This window comes from Notamacropus eugenii, chromosome 2, assembly GCF_028372415.1.
Source record: "Notamacropus eugenii isolate mMacEug1 chromosome 2, mMacEug1.pri_v2, whole genome shotgun sequence".
In the NCBI taxonomy this organism is placed as follows: domain Eukaryota; kingdom Metazoa; phylum Chordata; class Mammalia; order Diprotodontia; family Macropodidae; genus Notamacropus; species Notamacropus eugenii.
The window spans coordinates 109,186,603-109,205,755 of NC_092873.1; the positions used below are offsets into that span (position 1 = coordinate 109,186,603).

At 39.9% G+C, this 19,153-nt stretch overlaps 1 protein-coding gene across 2 annotated transcripts in view; it reads left to right on the forward strand.

Moving 5' to 3' along the window:
- The first annotated feature begins 635 nt into the window (after nucleotides 1-635).
- Nucleotides 636-19,153, forward strand: part of RUNX2 (RUNX family transcription factor 2) — a 172,755-nt gene continuing 154,237 nt past the window's right edge. For both annotated transcript variants that reach the window (XM_072642321.1, XM_072642322.1), the window contains exons 1-2: nucleotides 636-2,161; nucleotides 14,436-14,592. In XM_072642321.1, the coding sequence (XP_072498422.1) occupies nucleotides 1,790-2,161; nucleotides 14,436-14,592 (529 nt within the window). In that variant the 5' untranslated portion in view covers nucleotides 636-1,789. The remainder of the gene's footprint in view (nucleotides 2,162-14,435; nucleotides 14,593-19,153) is intronic.

A 19,153-nucleotide genomic window follows, 5' to 3' on the forward strand; every position in this document is an offset into this window, starting at 1 on the left:
AGGGCTGGCTGGAGACACCCACGTGCTTCTGACTCTCATCAGCATAATGATCGCCTTAGCCAGAGAGTCCTGTCTATATAAACCACAAAAACCTAATCATTAGAAATCCCAGCCTCCAAAAACCACATTTTAGGACAAAAACTGAGGCATTTTTTCTCGCTCCTTCATCCTTTCGACCACATTTTTTGGGGGATCCAAAGTAGCTTCTCCCCCCCTTTAAACTCTGATATACAAATAAATAAATTACACCCGCTGAATTTGGGGGGGAGAAAGTTATGGGGGGATTTTTAATTTATTCATTTTTAGACTCAGCAGAGATTTGAGGGGCTGAAAACGCACCGGGAACTGCCTATTTGCGCACACCCCCCCCCCGCAAGTTTTTTGCGACCTATTTTAACCACCAAGCTGACAGTTTTCCAACTGTTTTTAATCCTTCCTTCTTCTTTGGCAGTCACAAGGTTGAGTGTGTAAGAAAAAAAGTTTATTTCTTATCCTCTGTCATCAGTCACGCTTTTTTTCTCTTTTAATTATTCTTCTGACCAATATTTCAACCCCCACTCCCTTTTCCGCTTTAAAAACAAATAAATAAGAACTTTTTTTCTCCCTCAAGCCTTTTTGGCTGTGGTGGGGGTGGGGTAGGGTGGCGGGGGTGAAGAGCGAGAGACAGATTAAGAAGTCAGCAGAAAGACTTTGAGAAAAACGAAAAGTTCACTGCTGTCGGATCAAGCCACCACCTCTTGGGCTTCCTAAATACATTTGGTTAGGAAAGCTCTCCCCGGTCTTTTAGGGGAGACCGGAAGAGGACAAGTAGAGGTACCCTCTCTCTCTCTGGGAGCCATTCTCACATCTACCGACACCCAAACCGGCTCGGTATCCCGAACCTGCGGCACAGACAGTCTCGTCCTCCTTGGTGTTTCTCCCCCGCTGGTGGACAGCAGCAGTACAGCAACAATGCAAAGTTAGGACTAGAGATCGTCTGCGACTCAACTTACCTCCCGGCACCTTGAAAATCATAAGGAAAAGAAACTCTTGCACTTAGAAGCAAGGAGGTGGTGGTGAGCGAGAGAGAAGAGGAGGGGGGAGAAGGAGAGAAAGAGTGGAGGAGGCCTGAAGCTGCGGAGGGTAGCGGCGGCGGCGGCAGCCGTAATCTGAGTGAGCTAGAACACAAGGGGGGAGCATCTGCGGCAGCGGCAACAGGAGGCGGCGAAGGAAGAGGAGGAGGAGGCGGAGGCGGAGGAGAGGGCTGCAGCTGGGCAGCTGTGCGAAGAGCCGCGGCCGCAGCAGCGGCAGCAGGCAGTCCCGGGGCTATGCTGTTTCCAGCTGGGCGCTGCTGAACAAGAAGCCGTCTGCAGAACTGGACTTGGGGAAAGGGGGGCTCCAGGGAGGACCAGGAACCCAGGCGTCCGAGGGGACCCCATTTAAACCCATTCCAACCACAAGCTCCCCCCAGCCGCCACACACACCCACGCGCCCCTTCTCGGCTGCCACCCTCGGTTTTTCCAAAGACTCCGGAAAAGAACTGCTCGTCCTCTTCTCCCCACCCCGCCAATCCGAACTGATCAGCACCTCCACTCTCCCCCTCCCCCACCCCCTCCCCACGCCTAGTGTCAGACTCTTCCTGGCCTTTGGCTCCATCGAACTTGATCTCGTTTATCTCCTCCACCCCATTGCCTACACCCCTCATTTCTCCCCCTCCCCTCGTTCTCTCCCTCCTGGTTTCCTTTTCTCCCTTCTTTTTCACCCGGCTTCCCCTCCCCCCCGGCCACTTCGCTAACTTGTGGCTGTTGTGATGCGTATTCCCGTAGATCCGAGCACCAGTCGGCGGTTCAGCCCCCCCTCCAGCAGCCTGCAACCCGGCAAGATGAGCGACGTGAGCCCGGTAGTGGCTGCCCAGCAGCAGCAGCAGCAACAGCAGCAGCAACAGCAGCAGCAGCAGGAGGCGGCGGCCGCGGCGGCGGCGGCTGCGGCGGCGGCGGCGGCAGCAGCGGCGGCGGCGGCGGCCGCGGTGCCCAGGCTGCGCCCGCCGCACGACAACCGCACCATGGTAGAAATCATCGCTGACCACCCCGCTGAACTAGTCCGCACGGACAGCCCCAACTTCCTGTGCTCCGTCCTGCCCTCTCACTGGCGTTGTAACAAGACCCTGCCCGTGGCGTTCAAGGTAAGGAAGGGGCTGCCGATTCTCTCTGCCGCCTTGCCCTTCTGACCCTTGCCTCCACCCTCCTGCTCACCCAGTACCGCAGCCCGTCTGAACTCCCCATCACCAGGCAGTGAGTGTGCGTATGCCTGTTCGTGTGTGTGTGTTTGTGTGAGGAAGCCGGCTCCCCCAGATTCCCTCAGAGGAAGGGGGCGATGCATTCTTCTGTCTTGATCCCTTACCAGTTATCACAAATGTAAGGGTTGCCCCAACGCCTTCCCGAAGAGATCTGACTCTCCCATTTTAACCAAGAATCCCTCACCCCCGTGTGTACCTTTCTTCTAATCCGAACTGAAAAAGGGCATGGTGCTTTCCAGCTCCCGGCTGGCTCGCTCCCCTAACTTCGCAATGATGCACCTTTTTAATCCCTTCTCCCTTCATCCCAGCTCCACTTTCCCTTCTCTGCCGCCAGGGTAGTTTAGTGCACCTCTTTAGACTCTAAGCCACCTTTCCAAATGTCTAGTTCCCCCCCCCCCCCCCTTACCTTCTGTCCCACCTTCTTTCTTTGACCTCTTCCCCCTTCAACCTTTTCATTTACCACTTCACCCCCTCATTCTCCAGCAGTAGTCCTCCCTGCTTCTCTGCCTTTGCTTTAGTCCTACTCCTCGCTCAGCCCCTGGTAACTTTCTTCCAATCACTTAGGCGCTATAAGCCCCGACACCGCCAGCCTTCCCTCGTTCACCGTCCTTAACTCTCATAGCATCCCGGGACCAGTGTCCTCTCCACGGTTCCGTTCGTCACCTCTTCGCTTCCAACCCACTCCCCCAGTGCTCAGTTTCTACTGCTCCCCCTCCCTTGCCCAGACTTCCATCTGTGTTCGCACGCAGTGGCGGCGAGGGATATAGGCTCTATTTGCCCCCTCTCCTTCAGCACAGTTTTTATAGTCTCTTATTTGATTTAAGGAAAAACTAAGAGTCGAAGCCACTTAGAGTATTCTCTTTCTCTCTTTCGCCTCCACCTCTCAGTGCCATCTCTTTTATCATGCCAGAGGGTCTCCGGGGGAAATCATTACCCGGGCTGGGCTCTCTGTCGATGCCCAGGGACTCTGCCCGAGAGCATCGAAACCCATTATTACCCGAGGAGGTTTAGAGGATCTGGCATTGGGCTAGTTGGGCAGCTGGGCCCCAGGGCAGGAAAGCCCTGGAGGTCAAGCTAAGGATGCCGGCTTTTCTAGACTCTCGACGGGCTTCGCTCAGTCCCTGAGGCTGGGAAGAGATAGGCGGGGCGGCTGTTGGAGGCTCTCTGCAGCTGTCCAGAAAAACTCCTGTCTTCCTGTGGGGTTCAAGGGGGAAGTGGAAGAGCTGGAGAGGGGAGCCTTCTGAGGTATTCCAGGGCCGAGAGTGGGCTGGGCGGGCGAGGATCTGGCCCCCAAAGGGGCTATATGTGTGCCCGGGCTCCGTCCGCACTGATTCGGAGTGAGTTCCATTTCTACACCCCCGAGGTGCCACTGGACTAAACAGAGATCCTCACGTACTGAACGCCCCCGTCCCAATTTTCTTCTTTCTTCTTAGAGCTCAGTCTGGGAAAGTTGGTGGGGAGGGAGAAATCACTTGAAAATTTTACTTCTAACTTTAAAAGTTTGGAACAAAACTCAGTATAGCCTTTAAAAAACAGCTTTGCTTCCTTTATTCTCATTCCCATTTTCTCTTTACATCGCTTTAAGTTCCAGCAAGCCGTGTGAGTTAAGCTGGTGGGTTAGTACCCCCTCACCTTTTTTGCGGGAAGAGATACGAACTTGAAGAACTAGGGGAACTGGACCCGGCAACAGCGGGAGAAGTCCAAGTTAACTGCTTTACCAATCTGTCTTCTCTCCGTCTTCCCCCTGTCGCTCCTGGTAGTTCGCCTAGCAAATACCGTTATCTGGGTTAGAATATCAGTTCTAGGGGTGAGTTTGGGTTCGGGAAAACACCCTGTCAGGTTGAGGAGTGTGTGGTCCTCAGCCTGTTGCAACACGGAGTGAAGCAGCCCAGATGAAGGCTCCGGGACAAGCAGGGGCTGCCCAAAAATTGTGGAGGCAGGAATGAAGCACCTTCCCAGGCAGTGGGATAACCTGGGGACTTGTTCAAGATAAAGAGGAGATCCTGAAAGAAAAAACAAATGTTGTCACCCCTGGGGCCTAGATTTCTGAGTTGCAAAACCAAAACGTAAACTAGACCGAAGCATTTTTTTCTCCCAAAGGCTATACTAATCGTCACCACCCCTCATTAGCAGAACTTGTACAGGTTGGATTTGGGTCCCTTGGGTTGGTACTGTCAATAGAGATTGGGGTAAGTAAGGAAAGTTCCGGGAATGAAAAAAGGAGGAGGTTATGCCAGTTATTCCCGTAGTGGGGCTGGTGCCAAAACTCCCACAGGCCAATCGCAGCTACTAGTCCTTGATCACTTTTCCCCCACTCAACAATTCAGATGCAGTGTGTGGGTGGAAGTAGAAAGAAAGAAAATTCCAGGTCAATTAAAAGCACTGGTTATCTAGATAGGTTTTTTTTATATTGTTAGTATCAGTACAGAAATCGGAATGAGTATTATGGGAAAGGGATGCTGCACTTGGGGGCAAGTTTCACTTTGCAACTGGCTCATCAAATTGTTTTTAGTCTTTGCCATCTTCCCTTATTAATTAGTCATTTTTAATGATTAGCATTTTGTGTCCTGAAAAAATGAAAATCTTGGAATATTTGTGAATAATAATAAGTATTTAATCTGCCAACTCAAAAGGCCCAGAATTCTCATTAGATTCGAAGGTAACATGTTAAAGAGTTGTAAAATTTAAATTTATTAGAAATATAAGATAAAAAGATGGATATGCAGTGTCAGATACACCAAGCATCTGAAGTAAAACTTTGTAAGTCCAGTGATTAGGCTACATATGCTCTCTGATTCCAGAAATCTGCACATTTAGAAACATCTGGATGCTTGACCATATTTGTCCGATATTTGGAGATCCATAAAGAGTTTGGTACACTAAATGAAAGATCAGGGATAGTAAATTAATCTCAGGGTATTACCTTATGCAACTTAATGCTGATAAGATATTGCATACATGTATGTATAAACATAAATATATACACATATGCTTTGGATAGAATGCTATTTTTTCTAACACAGAAATGATATAATTTAAGAGATAAGTGTTTGAACCCCTCAAAAGTAGCTACAGGTAGCTAAACAAAATATTTTACGTAGATACTTTTTTCACTGAATGTGATGATTTTTCCCCCAACACTTTACTTATTTATTATAATTACTTTTTACTCTGTGCTGTTAATCATATTTATTGTCCAGGGATATAGTTAACTATGAACTAGGGTTTTTTATTTGTTTTTTAAGGGGATAAGATATTCTTGAATAGTAAGTTGAATTTACAGACAACACAGTAACAGTACTAAATTGAATTAATTGAAATAAAAATTACTTACCCTTCTCTTCGTATCTCACTTCCCTATGCATTTATAGAATGGCAAACATCTGAATATAAACAACAATTCTGCCTAAAATGTGGATGTTTGACCTCAAACATCCAGGTATCGGGAAGCATCCAGAATTTTGCCAAATATTTTAAGTTTCCATCTGAATGCTGTGCAGATAAAAACTGTTTTTCTAGTCATTCAGAGAAGAGCTAAGTTTATTGCAAGAGACATTGCAGTACGCTTTTTCAGTATGGCAGAATTTACCTGTGATGAGGGAGTAAACACATCCAGGCAAATTTGAAGGCCTAAAATGAATCAACTTCTTTGGAGACAACAATTTGGTGGTAGTATTTGGAAGGAAATATGAAGTTGTTGTATCCCTGTACTTTGGATTGTTGTTTTTTAATGCTCACAAAAGATGGGTAGATCATTCAGGTTTTTTTCATCAAAGAATTTAATTGTACGAAACTGCAATAGACTCTATCTCCCTTCATCTATTAAGCTGGGATGTCACTTACCAAGTGATATTGGCAATGAATCTTATCATGCTTGTAAGCTAAGGAAAGACTTTTGAGGACAATCGTTATATAATATTTTCAAAATTTAAATGGATTAGAAATATATAATGGAAAAAATAAGACTAGTAGGCAAAGAAGACAAACATTATTTATCAGCATGTGGGAAGGGATCCTTTTTTTTTTAAACCAAACTTTGCAGTTTTGAAATGTTCAGTCAGCCCAGGTGTCAAGGAAATGGAGATAAATATTTTTAACTTTTCTTTCTGGGCCATCTTACTGAAAGCTTAAAATAGTCTGACTTATTAGTTCAGGGCACTTTGTAAGCGACTTCCAAATTCAACCCTTTAGTTAATACTATGCAGAAATAACGGAGAGCAAACACTTTAAATTAGCTGCCCATCACAGCACAGTAGTCTGTCCATGTATCCATTGTAAAGTCCAGTTTTCAGAATTCATTGCTCTGTTTTTCTAGATAGCTTCAAGCTGAAGTACAGTGTAGAAACTCTAATTCCAGATGTATTTTTTATATACAAAGCAGTACTTTGCTGCTTTGTGTTAGTGTACATTGGACTATATTTTTTAGGGTTCTCACTAAAATGCTTTTCCAGAAAACTCAAAGTAACAGACACTTTTAGATATGACATATCGCACATAGTTAATTTGACATTTTAAATGATGCCTTTCAGTATTTCTCAAAAAGAGGGTTTCAAAATGACTGAGCATTTCCATTTCAAAATCATTTTTCAACATGACTGGACACTCTTTTTTATCTTAAAAAACTGTACCTGACCCTGTTCTGTTGTATTTTTCCTGAATATTTGCATTCCCATATTCAGGCCTTTCACATATCATGCACCTAAACCAAAAATGTAGTTTATGAAAAAAGATGTGAATTCTTATGCCAAAGTTATGTAAATTTCAAATTGTAGAGCCAGAGAAGAAACCTTTTCATTTTTTGCCTTTAAATGCAATATTTTTGTGTTACTTTCTGTGAGTTAATAGTTTAAATTTGGATTAAAAAAATACCTTATTGATAAGTTAAGCAGAATAAATATACCTTTGGACAGCTAGGAAAATAAATATTTTTAAAAGATCAGAATAAGAATATTTGTAAAATGGCTACTATAGATATTTTATATAGTTTCCCCCGCCCCCCCCCCCCCCCCAACTTGGCCTTACTACCAAGGTAACGCTTTTAAAATCACAGATTGCCAATCTTTAGACATTTTCATTTGAGTTGATGCCTGGTACACACATTGCCAGCTTGAATCAAAATCTTTTCCATAAAATTATTCTACTCTGTGAAATGCATTTTAAAAGTTATAAAGTGGCACATCATATTTGTTTTACTTTTTGTTTCTGGAATTCAGTTGACTGTTCCTAAATTCTAGGCCTGAACTTTGAAAGTAGCTGGAACATTTGTGAAAGCTTTGGGGTATTTTGCTTTAAATTATTTTGAAATAAAGCCTTTGATTTCATGAGAATATTTCTTTTTGGTACTAGTAATTCATATTTTGAAGTATACAGACTATAGCTAATAGGCCTCAGTCAGTTTCTGTATTGTTAAGAACTGCATTTCGGCATTGTTACCACACACTGTGCTAAATGATGTGGACCAGGAAGAGTAATTGATTAGCTAAAAACAGCATTCTAATCATGGAAATTTCATGGACAATTTTTATTTTCATTTACTAAGACCATATGAACCTGAATGAACAGTCATGTACAAAAAAATGTAAGGGCCTGGGCTATTACCTCATTCATTGTTTCTCCTTCATATGAAGGAGTTTATAGTTTCATTCACCGAATTCCATGTTGAATTTCAGACTAGTGTATGGAGGGCAGCCTTCTTTTACCTTAGCGTGTTCAAGCTATTTGTTATTTCATCTCAGCACTTTGCTACCTTGAGGTGAGCTAAGAACAAAAGTTAGTTAACCTCCTTACAATCTCCAGGACAGAGTGTCACTCCCTTCTTTGCCCTTCATATGTGGATTTGGTTCTTAAAAGCATTTTATTCATCATAAAAGTTTTTATTTCAAACTACTCTTTGTCCCATAGTAGTATTTTTAGATAATACTCCTCAATAACTGATTGACTGATAAATCTGCAGGACAAGCTCAGGCTCCATACTTGCTCCTAACTCATAAAAGAAGTGCTTCAATTCATTCATCAGAATACATTTTTGATGACTTACAGTGGATGCAGTTGAAATAGACTCTTGTTTTGGCTGTCTTTTTGATGAAATAGTTACTCTCAAATAGTTGAGGGTGTCAGTGGGGGATGTTTGTTTAGACTCAGATATATATATATTTACATATGCACTAAAGCTTTATGACTTATGTAAAGTCAAATATCCTTTTTAAAATCTTGAGGAATAATTAGGTAGTCTCTTAAAAATAATACTAGATAAAAAAATATACTAGAACAGACATTATATTTGACCATCAATCTAAATTTTAGCCATGTAGGGAAAAGTCTGCAGTAAATCTTATTAGTTGGCAGTTTTCAGGCAAATTTGCCTATTTTAGGTAAGTTTAAGTTAGAGAAGACTTAAAATCTGTAATTATATTATTTGTTTTGTACAAAACAATATAAATCTTACCAATGATTAATGTGGTCATTACTATAATGCTTAGGCAAAGCAAAATGAATTTATATATATTACTGTTAGGGAATCCTTACTTTTATATATTCCCATATTGAATCAATTTTCCTGTTCTAACTAAAAAAAATCCATTATGTTAAAAATATGCAGTATAATAATAATGTCTCAGAGTTCTTGAAAAACCTTATATTTGGGGAAATTACTTTACTTCCCTCTGAAATGCAGCCAGGTCTGGGGTGAAACCCAGCAGCCATTCCATACCTCTCAGCAACTCTATAGACTATCCCAGGATATAAAGCAAAGAATAACATACCAAGTTGAAGCCTCAAGGGATGGTTATACCAAGAGGCTATATTTAGTGCAAATTGGACTTTGGTTAGAATACAACATTAGCCCTCCAAGTCTTACCCAGAGTGCAATGTCATAATTATCCTCTCTGTATTTATATAACATCTTTCTTCTAGGGAGTCAAAACATTTTACAGATGTTATTTTATTAATCCCTAATAGGTGGAGGGAATGTCTTATTATTCCCATTTTATAGGTTGGAAAACTGAGGCCCCTAAAGATCAAGTGACTTGCCTGAGGTCTCATAACAAATCAGTGGCAGAGCTGGAATTAAAATTCCAGTGTTTTGATCCTTAATACTATACAGTCTTTACACCTTTTCTTTTCCCTTAACAATGGTTTTATTAGTTACAAATGCAGTTTGCTCTCTGCACGACAAAGAATGAGAGTCAGTGGGCTTTAGTAGACAGAGAGCCATCCATGAAGGTAGGAAGACTTCTTACCTGTGGCACAGGCACAAGTGACTGTATGACATCTGGCAAGTCATTTAAGTTCTCAGTTCTCTAAGACTGTGAGTTAGCAGAGCAGGTAGGTACTAACTTGTCTTTGAAGAGAGAATTTCCTCACCTGGGAGTTCCCTATATCAATGAAATCACATATCAAGCCTTTATCCCTGTCCCTCTAACCAAGAAAACCACAGAGGATTAAGTCAACCCCTATCCCCTCCAGGTGGTATTTGCAGAAGGCCCAAATATTCAAATGAAAATTGAAAAATGTAGTCAGTTCTTTTCTGGACATTGCAAGATATTTAGAAGCTTGGCAATATGTATACAAATTAGGAAAATGATGGTGCCAGCGGCTATCACCCCCATCATCCTTGATGGTAGCAGCAGTGCCAAAGTTTACTGAGTGCCTAGGGAGAATATTAAGCCTTATTTGGCACCAGAAAGGTCTCTGTTTTTGGAAGATGATCTGCCACCAAGAAATATATCATTTAGTGGGTTGTCAGGTCACACAAACACAGACATAATTTATGTTCTTGCATAATAAGACACACATAGAATGTATGTAAGTAAAGTCTTCATGAATCTGTGCTCTCCAAATTAAAGAATAAGATAGAATAATGGCCTTCCAATGAGGAATTGATCACCAGAAAAAGGAAGGTCATAGCTGGTTCTGGTGCTTTACTGTATAGTTCTTTGTTGTTATCTTTGGCTACAGAAAAGAGATTGTTCTCCTGGAACTTCTACAACATTTCCCTCCTTTACCTCTCACCTCCCAGGCTGTCCTCTAATGCCTGAAATGTCTATCTTCCTTACATTCTCTCCCCAATCCTCATCATCTTCAAAGTCCCAACCATTCTTCAGGGCACAGCTTACACAGTCATATCTTTCATGAATCATTTCTTAATACTCCCTGCTCATAAACTATGCAATATCATCAGCTATTAATATCTCACAGGATCATAAGATTAAGAACTGGAAAGGAGATTAGAGATTTTTCTACTCCATCTCCATTTAACAGATGAAGACATTGAGTTCTAGTGAGGTTAAGTAACCTCTGGCCCATGGTGATAGCAGAGATTCAATTCTAGGTTCTCCAATTCCAAATACATTGTGCTTTTCCTTCTATCTTGTGTCATAGTTTATTTTTTCCTTAAACTAACTTTCTTCCTCCCCAATAAGATGCTTGAGAATAGAATCTATTTCATATCTCTGTTTTTATATCCCTAGTGCTTAATAAATTGTCTTGTCCCTAACAGGTGTTTAATAAATCACTAGTCTCGTGGTGAAATCTTGATTTGACTTTCATGAATTCGGTGATCATTTCCGTGAGATCATATCCATCCTTAATTTCTCTGCTAAGTTCTAAATACACATCACTAGTGTACATTTCCAACAGCATAGGTATCAGCCTCAGAATGTCTTAATCAGGACTCATCATTATTCTCTTCACACCCACACTTCTTCTAATTGTCCTTATTTCTTTTGAGGGTATCCCCATCCTTCTAGTCACCAAAGTTCAAAACCTTAGAGTCATTCTTAACTCCTCATTCTTCCTCGCCCCACATTTTGAATCAGTTCTCTTGATTCTAGTTGCACATCTCTTCCACTTGTCCCCTTTTTTCTGTTTATATGTGGGTCCTCCAGCCCTGATGCCCATCTTAGTTCAGGCTCTCATAACCTCTTGCATGGACTATTGTAGTAGCCTTCTTATTGATCTCCCAGTTTCAAGTCTCTCTACATTCCATCTTGTACACAGATGCTAAGTTAGTGTACAAGATATCCCTTTCCTGCTCCCAAAGCTATTTTAGGTATTTAATTAGCTCTATTGTATTTAGGTTAAATACAGTCTTCTCTGGTTGCCTCCCTTTTCTGAGTTACTATACATTACTGCCCTTTATACACACTACATTTTAGCCAAACTCACCTAATTGCTCTTCTCACACGCAACTTCGAATCTCTCACCTCTATGTTTTTCATAGATTGAGTAGCATGGCTGAATACACTCCCTCTTCACTTCTGCCTACTATTATCCATAGCTACCTTCAAAATTCAGTTCTAGCCCCACTTCCTTTGGAAGTCTTTTTTAGTTTGTCCCAGCTGTGAATACTTCTCCCACTGAAATTATGTTTTATTCCCTTTGTATATAGCCTGTATCTACTTTTCTGTGTGCTTGTTGTTTCCCCCAGTAGAATGAAAGCTTTTTGAGGGAAAAGTCTGTTTCATTTTTGTCTTTTTATTCCCTGGCACCTAGTAGAGTGCCTGGCACAAAGAAGGTGCTCAATTGAGGCTTGTTGGGGGACGGCAAAACGGTGCAGTGGAGGTGTTGCACCCGCCCTTGAGTTGGAAGGATCTGAGTTTAAATTTGACCTCAAACACTTAGTAGCTGTGTGACTCCGGTCAAATCACTTAACCCCGATTGCCTTTCTCACCCAAGAAATACATGCTTATTGATTAATTAAATATTTGTTGAATTGAATTACATGGTTCTCAGAGGGGAATGGATTTATGTACATTGAATTGAGGATAATTTGAAGTCAGGAGGTTATTTTAAGATTATAGCTTAAAGAAGGGAAGGCTTTAAGAGGATATGGATCATGATTTGAATTCTAATACTAGAAAAGAGAGCAAGGTCTTTTAAATATGATGAGTAGTTTGTGTGAATGAGAAGAGATCAAAATGGTTTAGGAGTTAGTAAGCACAACAAGTTTTGGTGACTAGTATAAAGGCTGCAGGTAAAAGGAAGAAGCCAGAAATGGTGGTTGTTTTAGAACCTTAAATCCTCTAGATTAGAGTCTATTCTAGGCAATGGGGAGCCATTGGATAAATATGAATAGATCCATAATCAATTTACACAAGTAAATTATCACACAAGGCACTCATACCACATATGGCACATGTTGGTGTATGTGTAATCTTGCAGGAGAATATTTGATGATTTCAGTGAGACAGTCTGGAAGCCCTCTGAAGAAAAGGTTGAAATAATCTGAATGTGTTCACAGAGTCTGGACAGGAATTTGGGGGGAAGAGTTAAGAGAAATGAATGGAACTGTGTTATTATAAAGTAATAGGACTTGGTAATGGATTATATATAGTCTTTAAAAAAAAGTGCACGTGATAAAGATATTTTTATTCTGTCTAATGCAGAGGTTCTTAACCTTTTTTGTGTGTCATGGACCCGTTTGGCAGTTTTTTTGAAGCATATAAACCCTTTCTTAGAAGATCCTTTTCACTGAGCAAATCAGGAAAAACATCATGGAGGATGTAGAAACTGAGCTGGACCTTTAAGGATGCTTAAGATTGGGGGCGCCTAAGGCATCCTTAGTTTAGAGAATACTGTGAGTGAAGGTAGGGTGGGAGGGTGGGAGACTACAGAATATTTGAATCTGTCTGATTTAGGTGGCATGAAGAGCACATGAATTGTAATGTGAGGTAAGGATGGGGATAGTTGGTTGGAGCCAGATCCTTGAATTCAAGACCAAGTGTTGTCTTTATTCAGTGGTCTAATGGGAATCATTTAATATTTTCGTATTGATGAGTCATATGCTCAGAGTTGTGAATTAGGAATATTAATCTAGCACTGTTATGTAAAATGGATTAGAGAGAGGAAGGACTGTAGATATATATTAGTTAAGAGACTGTTGGGATGGGCTAGGCATGATGGGCCTGAATAAGGCAGTGGTAATGGAAGGGGAGGGACTAGGAGGACAGAAATGAGAGATGCTATGGAGGGAGAATTAACAGGACTTGGTGACTGTCTGGATGTGGAAGATGAGGAAAAGGGAGGAGTCATAGAATATACTGAGTTTACAAACAACGGTGACTAGCCACAGACTAATTGTGGAAGCTGAAGAACAAAGAGCCCTCAAAAATCATCCCAAGATAGCAAACAGATGGTAATGCTGTTGGAGGCACGTTTACTGTTCCCACCACCTTATTGCTACTTATAATAATCATTGTTAATAATAATAATAGCTAACATTTACATAGTGCATACTGTGTTCCAAACATTGTACTAAATGCTTTTTGATTATCATTATCTCATTTGATCCTCATAACAACCTTGAGAGGCAGGTGCCATTATTATTCCCACTTTACAGATGAGGAAACTGAGACAAACAAGAGTTGAAATTAATTTCCCAGGGTCACACAGCTAGTAAGTGTCTGAGACTGGATTTGAACTCGGGTCTTCCAATGTTCCACCTAGTTGCCTAAATGTATCATTTACTGCCTTATATTATTAACTACCTTTTAATGTTTCTACATTTTATCTCCTCAACTTGACTTGTTAGCTTCTTATGGGCAGAAACTGTATCTTACACTTCCTCAACCCCTGACATAATGCTTATCATAGGTACTTGCTAAGATTTTGGGTTTTTGACTGTATGTGAAGATGAGGAAGCAACACAAAATAAGTAGCTGAAATGAACTGATAGGTGTCCAGAGTTACAGTCAAGAACCATAATGTTTCGGCTGAATGTCTTTCAGCTAAGTGATGCGCTGGCTAGAATTTCTTTAGTCAGTGACCCTGATTAGATCATAACTGAAACCTTTGTGGATTGCAGATAGCCAGTGGCATGCAACCTGTTCATGTAGGCACTAGCTTTCCTATTGTGGCATGTTTCCTAGGGATGATTTTAGCATGGAGAGTTCATAAAATATACGTATCTTTTTTGAAGAATTCTGCAGAGAAATAAAGGAAACTTTCTTTTAGTCCAACTTTGAAATGGGTGAACCCTGAAATATGGGTTTATTTGAAGTGGCATCTTTGCTTAGGTGTACCAGGCTTCATTATAGTTGGCCACAACTGTGCCACGGTATTGACAGGCCTTTGATAAAAACTACAGTTAAGAAGAGTGACTCACATATTTTAGACCTTGCCTGATGCACTATTTTTGTTGTTCATTTCCTAATTTTTGTAGGTGGTGGCTCTAGGAGAAGTACCAGATGGGACTGTGGTCACCGTCATGGCTGGTAATGACGAAAATTATTCTGCTGAGCTCCGAAATGCATCTGCTGTCATGAAAAACCAAGTAGCAAGATTCAATGACCTGAGATTTGTGGGCCGGAGTGGAAGAGGTGAGGCTTTTAAGATAATATATGTTAGAACACTTCGCAAACCATAAAGCACTATATAAAATCAGCTATGGTCATGATGATGGTGGTGGTGATGATGATGATGGTGGTGGTGGTGGAATCAAAACACTAGAATCCTGAAATAAAATACATATAAACTTTTTTGTAAATAAAGCAACAGCCTCTTTTCCCCAATAGGGGTGGCTCATGTTTTATTTGAAGACCTAGTCCAGGTAACATTCATTATCTTTTTGACTCCTTTAATCTTTTGGATTTGTTTCATAAGTTTGAAAATTTGAAAAAATTTTCAGAGGAACTTGTTGCTAAATTTGTTGTGTACATGAGGGTGAGATACAGGGGAAGGAAGTTTTCGTAGGTTCAAGTTCTAGGTTATAGGGAGTCAGATAATGGAGTTCATTGAGTGGCAAAGGGGAAAGAGAAATACATATTTTTAGTTTCTTGATGGAGGCCCAATTTTTCTTAAGTTGTAACAATTAGTCATTATATTCTTTATTTATTGTGTCATAGCAGCATAGATTGAGAGCTGGAGTTGGAATATGATTCTGTAACAAGGGTTTTTAACCTTTTTTCTATCATGAACTCCTTTGGTAATCTGGTAAAGTCTATCAACTTCTCAGAACAGTGTTTTTAAATGAATAAAGTAGAATATATAAGGAAATCAGTTATACTGAATACATTTATCAAAACATTTTTTAAAATAAGCTTACATTTCCCAGGTTAAGAATCCCTGTTCTGTAGAGACAGCAAAGTAACATGATCATTGTTTACTCTCAAAGTAAGAATGCACAGGCAGAGACATAACTACTAATTTTTGTACCTGGGGCAGCACAAACTGTACCTCAGGATAACGAGCATGAAATGAACCCTTAAATCTGTTTTTAAAGCCAAGATCCTAGAAGCCACTGGAGGAAGAGGTAGAAACTTGGGGCCACAGAGAAGCCACGGTTGGGGAGTCCATTGACAAGGAGAAAGAAGCAGGCAGGTCAGAGATGGGAAGGAGGTCATCTTGGATGTGGAGTGGAAGTGGGAAGCAGATCATCTGTTAGCTTCCTGCTTTTAACTGATTCTTCTTGCCAAGTTACTCTAGATCTATAAGTATTTTTAGGATTTTCTAAATTTGACATCCTGTGTGCAAAACCCCAGTTGCCCCCATTCTATTTAAGGCTCTAAGCACTTGCCTTCTCCTTCCATCAGTGACTGGCATTTACCTTTGCAGTAGGATTTTTAAAAAAAAATTGGATCAAGCATAAACCTTTAATGCATCAACTTGCTTTACTTCAGCATGACTGTGGAATTGGTGAGCCTGATAAATGGTCATGACTCTGAATGTCCCTTTGGTATTTAAGGATTTCCTCTCATCTGAAATCTATACTGAAATTGTAGGAAGCCTTTTAAAAGATGGTAAATAGAAAATAATTTCCTTTTAGCCTTTTTGCAGCTGCTTCATAATTGGAGTTAATGATGGAAAGGATGTCTCTAAGGAAACCAACTCTTCAGTTTTCACAGGATTCTCCCGAGACAATCCTATATATCATCTCCCTATTAGGTTTAATGTATTTACTTGTTTATTTAAACAAATATTTTCATTTTAAGCCCTCTTATAAGGAAAGAAAAAACAACCCCACTGTGTGCTGCAAATTCAGTTTAAAAAACATGCAAATTCTCTTCTGGAGTAGCCGGAACAGAATAGTGGATCATAGGAAATGAGAGGCTCCAGTTTTTAAACAAAGTCCAAACTAACTGCTCTTAAGTTTGGATCAGATGTCACATTATTACTATTGTAAAAGCTTGATAAGGGAGATTCAAGAAGGGCTGTTTCCGATGAGTAGTTTTAGTTTACTTTCTAGGAACATGGCCAAGAAGTTGTACTTTTAAACTTTTTTTTTTAAAGAACAATTATGCATGATAATGAGATACTGTCACAGAAAGGTCATTTGAAATAAAATGAAGCTGGATCTCTGCACTGAATCAAAGCAAAAGGTGTTATTTCTGCATCATGTTTGTTAGCTTCATTTTTTAAAAAAAAGAACTCTTTTATCTTACTATCGAATGATTGGTTTTAAAATCTCTTTGACTCAGTCACTAGCACAGCCTCACATTAAAAGTACAGTACAGTATTTCTTTTCTCTAATAAGCACATATAAGAATATGCTGGACTCCCTGTGTGTTCTCAATATCATTTGAGTCCTATGAAATATTCTTTTCTATTAAAAGAGAGGAAATAGAGTTTAGTATTTAAGGAATCAACACAGTTTTTATTTTACTTTTCATATTCAGGCTAGTGTTTTCATTTATAGTGCCTTTTGTATTATATAGACTCTGCAGAAGTTTTCTCTGATCAATTTGAGTAGAAACTATGGCAAAGTGATAGTGTACTTTGTAAACCCTCAACGTATTTATTTAAGAAACTTCAAAGAGAAACAAAGGGTGTGCACTGTTTTACTATATTGGCTTTCTGAGTTTTGGCTGGTTTCCCAAATAGCAATTTTTATATTTAAAAAAAAAAAAGACAGACTTAACTGCTTGCAGACTTTTCACGCATGGAAGATGAAGAAAGCTTCTTTTGATGAAGTGTAATTATGTCCAAACAGAGCTGACCCCCTCCCCCTATATTTCTTATGATCTTAACTGAAGAAAGTAGGGCTTTTCCTTTGAAGCAGCCGGGACTTGGTGGAGGATCTGAAATGCTACAGTCTGCTGCCAGAGGCAGGATGGAGAAATTGGTCCAGACTTGTCTTAGAAACTTCTACGAGAGAGAGAGGGAGGGAGAGAGAGAGAGAAAGAGAGAGAGAGAGAGAGAGAGAGAGAGAGAGAGAACACTAATAATAGATTATTATATCTGTACCTACAATATATTAAAGGAAACAGTTAACAGCAAACAGAAGTCAGGAGGAAAAATATCATGAAGAGAATATTGATAAGATGAATCAAACATTGTTTTTAAAATGAGTAAGTTGTTTTTCAGTGACAGGAAACTCTCTAACCTGCATCTCTTTGTACCTGACCTGGTTTATCGCACATTTTTTTTCCAGTTTCCTCTTTGATAATCATGCATCTTAATCTCTAAAATAAAGGAGCCGTCCTAGAACATCTTTGAGGTCCTTTCCATTTCTAGATCTATTAGCCTGTGAACTAGATTTTTCTTAAGTTGTGAAAATTAACTCAATACTCTGCTACCACCATATCTTTCTAATTCTGACCCCTCACATATACATACATACATATAAATATATATATATACACACATATATATATTCATATATATATGTGTGTGTATACATATATATGTATATATGTATACGTATATATATATACATATATATGTATAATTTTTTTTTTCTCTGCTCTTAAAGAAATGGCCAGAATTTTCCAGGGCTATATTGTACTTTTCCTTCAGTTTGGGAAAGATAACCAAGTCTACTTCATGACAACACATTACAGAGAGTCATGTAACTATTATAATTGGGCCATGCAAAACTGTACTGATGCCTAATGCTTTTGGACTTGTTTTGCATCAGATATTGGTTAGATAATGGCTTCAGTGAAACCTCTCCTGTACACCTGTGGTTGAGAAATGCACATAGTTTCAGGTCATGCTTTTCTTTTCTTTTAACATTTTTCTTTTTTCATCATGAATTCAACAAACATGAATATTTTGATATTCCAGGAACAACGAAAGAGGATTGTATATGAAACTTTGAACTTGTTAGTGCAGTTATTTTTAGGTGTACTTAAATTTAAGAGAGTAGTAACAAAATCGCTCTGCCTCCTGAATTTCTTTTTGTTTTCTTCTGTGTATTTTAAACAATTTTTTATTGCTACAATCTTTTTCCTTCCTTCCTTCCTTCCTTCCTTCCTTCCTTCCTTCCTTCCTTCCTTCCTTCCTTCCTTCCTTCCTTCCTTTTTTCCTTCTTCCTTCCTTTCTCTGTCATTAAACACTGGTAGTTACTACCCATACCTCATAACAGTTACATTTAATTAAGCAAAACCAATTAACACTTTGGCTGTGTCAGAAAATTTTTGTCTCATTCTGTACTAGTTTAGTACCTCCATCATCTCTCTGCCAAGATGCATTTAATATTAACCTTCTCCAGTCATGACTGGTCACTCCCTGCATGTTCTTTTTTCTGTCTTTACATTTGCATAAGATCAATGGGATTTTTAAAAAGTCCCAGCAAAACTCATACTCTTTTTCATGTCAAACACAACTTTAAATTCAAGTCAATAAACATTTTAAAGAGCCTACTATATGTGTATAAAATACTGTATTAGTCTAAGACAGAACAGAGCCAAAATAGAAGGGTATTTCTTGCTCTAAAACAGCATTCTCTCCCTGTCATGTCTGACAGTCCCTCAGGCTACCATAATGATTGTCAATGCTAGTCTCTGGTGGTTACAACTGAAAATGTAGGACTTGAGGACATAGTTCAGAAGTAACCCCCAAATAAGTCTCTGAGTGATGAAATTAGTGAATCAACTCTAAAATTAGTTGTTAGTTTCCAAGAATAAAAGAACATATATTTTTAAAGAGAATGTCAAAGAT